Below are 2,500 nucleotides of genomic sequence, written 5' to 3'. Positions count from 1 at the left end.
GCTCTGAGCTCTTGTCATTTGTGCAATGAAAACACAGGCCTTTAAGACTGCATGACTGGCACAAAGACCAGAGGACACAGGGCCTCATGACACTCCATTCTGTATGTGTGTGTGTGTGTACACACCTCTCAGAAGTGGGAGGGCACAGTCCTGCAGCTCCATAACGACACCCTCCAGCACAGGCAACATAGGAGTGATGTCCAACAGAAGCAAAGCAATCGGCTGAAAGCGATAGAAAAAGTGAACATTAGTGCATGACCTGCATAACTGTTATAATATGGTTTTGCTACAATCTCAAGACATATATGGTGCCTCTTCCTGGAATTAGTTAAACAGCATGCTGAATGATACAACAGACGTTAATTGGATGTCTCGGGACATTGCATAAGCCAAATCCTGCCTCTACCTGATCTTTACCGAAGACATCTCCCTTTGCAATGCTGTACAGCAGAGAGTATGCGATCTGCCCTGCGGCACCGGTCACCAGGACTCTAACAGGCTCAGGCTACAGCAAAACAAGAGAGAGAATTATAAACAACAGATGTAAGTTAGCACAGAAAATAAAAGTGATATTACAACAACCACTCAGGAGGCTCACCACGTTAGAACATATAAATAGTCCTGGCAAACTCTGCCAGACCTCAGAATGACGAGCTGTGAGGGATATTTTTAAACCAGGAGACATTTATACATTTCTTCAATGAACTTACTTTCACCACTTCTGCAGAAACTTTCGTTTGTTGCAAATGAATATCTGCATTACATGCAGAATAATCTAATCCATGTACACAGAATAGAGGATTGATAACTCAAAATGCCAACGGTTTTATTTAAGGAATATCACATGCAACATAAATGCTTGACTTTTATATTCCAACAAGTGTTTTAATCATCACTATGCAGTTCTTGGTTCCCGATCAGCACATCATACATGTAACAGTTTAAGTTCTGCTAATTCTTGTAAAGTTCGACATCGATTTTTAAAGCCTTGAGTCACTTTGCAATTACATGGTCATACAATGAAAGCAAATCTTACAAATTCAAATCAATGTAGCTTGTAATACTACTTTTTCTTACCATTTTTAGCTGGTGTAAATGACAGCTGCTCTCCCACTACTCGGGTGATTGCGGAGGTCACCCCTATTTTCCTCACGAGGCAACAAGTTGCCGGGGCACCTGTGTTTTAAGTGCCTTCTGGGAAATGTAGTTCTTAGTGGCGCTCCAGGCGTTCACGTCATTGACATAAAAACTACAGTTCCTACAAGTCATCAAAACAAATCACGAACTAAAAGATCCTTCTTCCATGAGTCGTTGGGTATAGGACGTCCGACTTATTTCAGCGAATCGGTTCTTCTGAACAGTTCGTTTCAAAGAACCGATACGAAAGCCTGTTGCTTGTTTGCAATTATGATTTTGGTTATTAAAACATACACTACCAGTCAAAAGTTTTTAAACAGTAAGGTTTTTAATGTTTTTAAGGAAGTCTTTTCTGCTCACCAAGCCTCCATTTATTTGATCCAAAGTAGAGCAAAAACTTTTTCAAAATTTTTGAAATATTTTTTTTTCTATTTAAAATAACTGTTTTCTATTTTAATATATTGTTAAATGTAGTTTATTCCTGTGATTTCAAAGCAGATTTTTTAGTATCATTACTCCGGTCACACGATCCTTCAGAAATCATTCTAATATTCTGATTTGCTGCTCAAAAAAACAGTATTATTATTATGTTGAAAACATTTTTTTTCAGGTTTCTTTGATGAATATAAAGCTCAGAAGAATATAAAGTTCAGCATTTATCTAAAATATAAATCTTTTGTAACATTATAAATGTCTTTATCATCACTTGACCAGTTTAAAGCATCCTTACAAAATAAAAGTATTAATTTCTATAATTTAATTATACTGATTCCGAGCTTTTGAACTGTTTAATGAACCAGTTGCTGCGCAAAATGATTCACTGTTTCGAAGCGCTCGAAACACCACAACTTAGGCTAAAACATGCATTAAAACAGCTTTTACTAACTCACTGCAAAAGTTTTATTTAAAGTATAATACATGAAATACAATAAAAATAAAAAAGAACCTTTAAATAATATGTGTTTTTTAAGACTATTTGATATATTTATCATATCTGTGAGGTATGTATTCGCTGAGTTTCTATTCATTTTTGTGAAGCGCTTGTTGAGACGACATCATGTTTGTTTTCTTTATTTTTTTATTTTATACATTAAAGCACCTTTAACGTTTTGTTGATGTAAAATTAGACCATTTATAGTTCCGAATGATGTATTACTCTTACCTTTATGAGCAAAAAAGACGGAATATTTTAAATGGTTTCCACTGAAAAAATGCCAGTGATTGCGCTGGCGCCTCCGTGTCCTGCAAAGCGCGGCTCAGCTTCCCCCCTCCGCACAAATGATTGGAGATGCGCCTAATAGCACACATTTATAGGTACTTTAACTGTTTTAAATCTATTGATTTTATTTTAGGCAAGTCGTGA

At 36.3% G+C, this 2,500-nt stretch overlaps 1 protein-coding gene across 1 annotated transcript in view; it reads right to left on the bottom strand.

Moving 5' to 3' along the window:
• Positions 1-1,181, bottom strand: part of mdh1ab (malate dehydrogenase 1Ab, NAD (soluble)) — a 6,578-nt gene extending 5,397 nt beyond the window's left edge. Inside the window, exons 1-3 of the mRNA XM_051134253.1 lie at positions 1,078-1,181; positions 407-505; positions 126-222 (exon numbers count right to left, since the gene is read on the bottom strand). Coding sequence (XP_050990210.1) covers positions 126-222; positions 407-505; positions 1,078-1,080 — 199 coding nt within the window. The 5' untranslated portion in view covers positions 1,081-1,181. The remainder of the gene's footprint in view (positions 1-125; positions 223-406; positions 506-1,077) is intronic.
• Positions 1,182-2,500: the final 1,319 nt, after the last annotated feature.

This window comes from Labeo rohita, chromosome 17 (assembly GCF_022985175.1).
Source record: "Labeo rohita strain BAU-BD-2019 chromosome 17, IGBB_LRoh.1.0, whole genome shotgun sequence".
Classification (NCBI taxonomy): Eukaryota; Metazoa; Chordata; class Actinopteri; order Cypriniformes; family Cyprinidae; genus Labeo; species Labeo rohita.
Note: the sequence above shows the minus strand (reverse complement) of the source record. Positions and strands in the feature narration are given on the sequence as shown.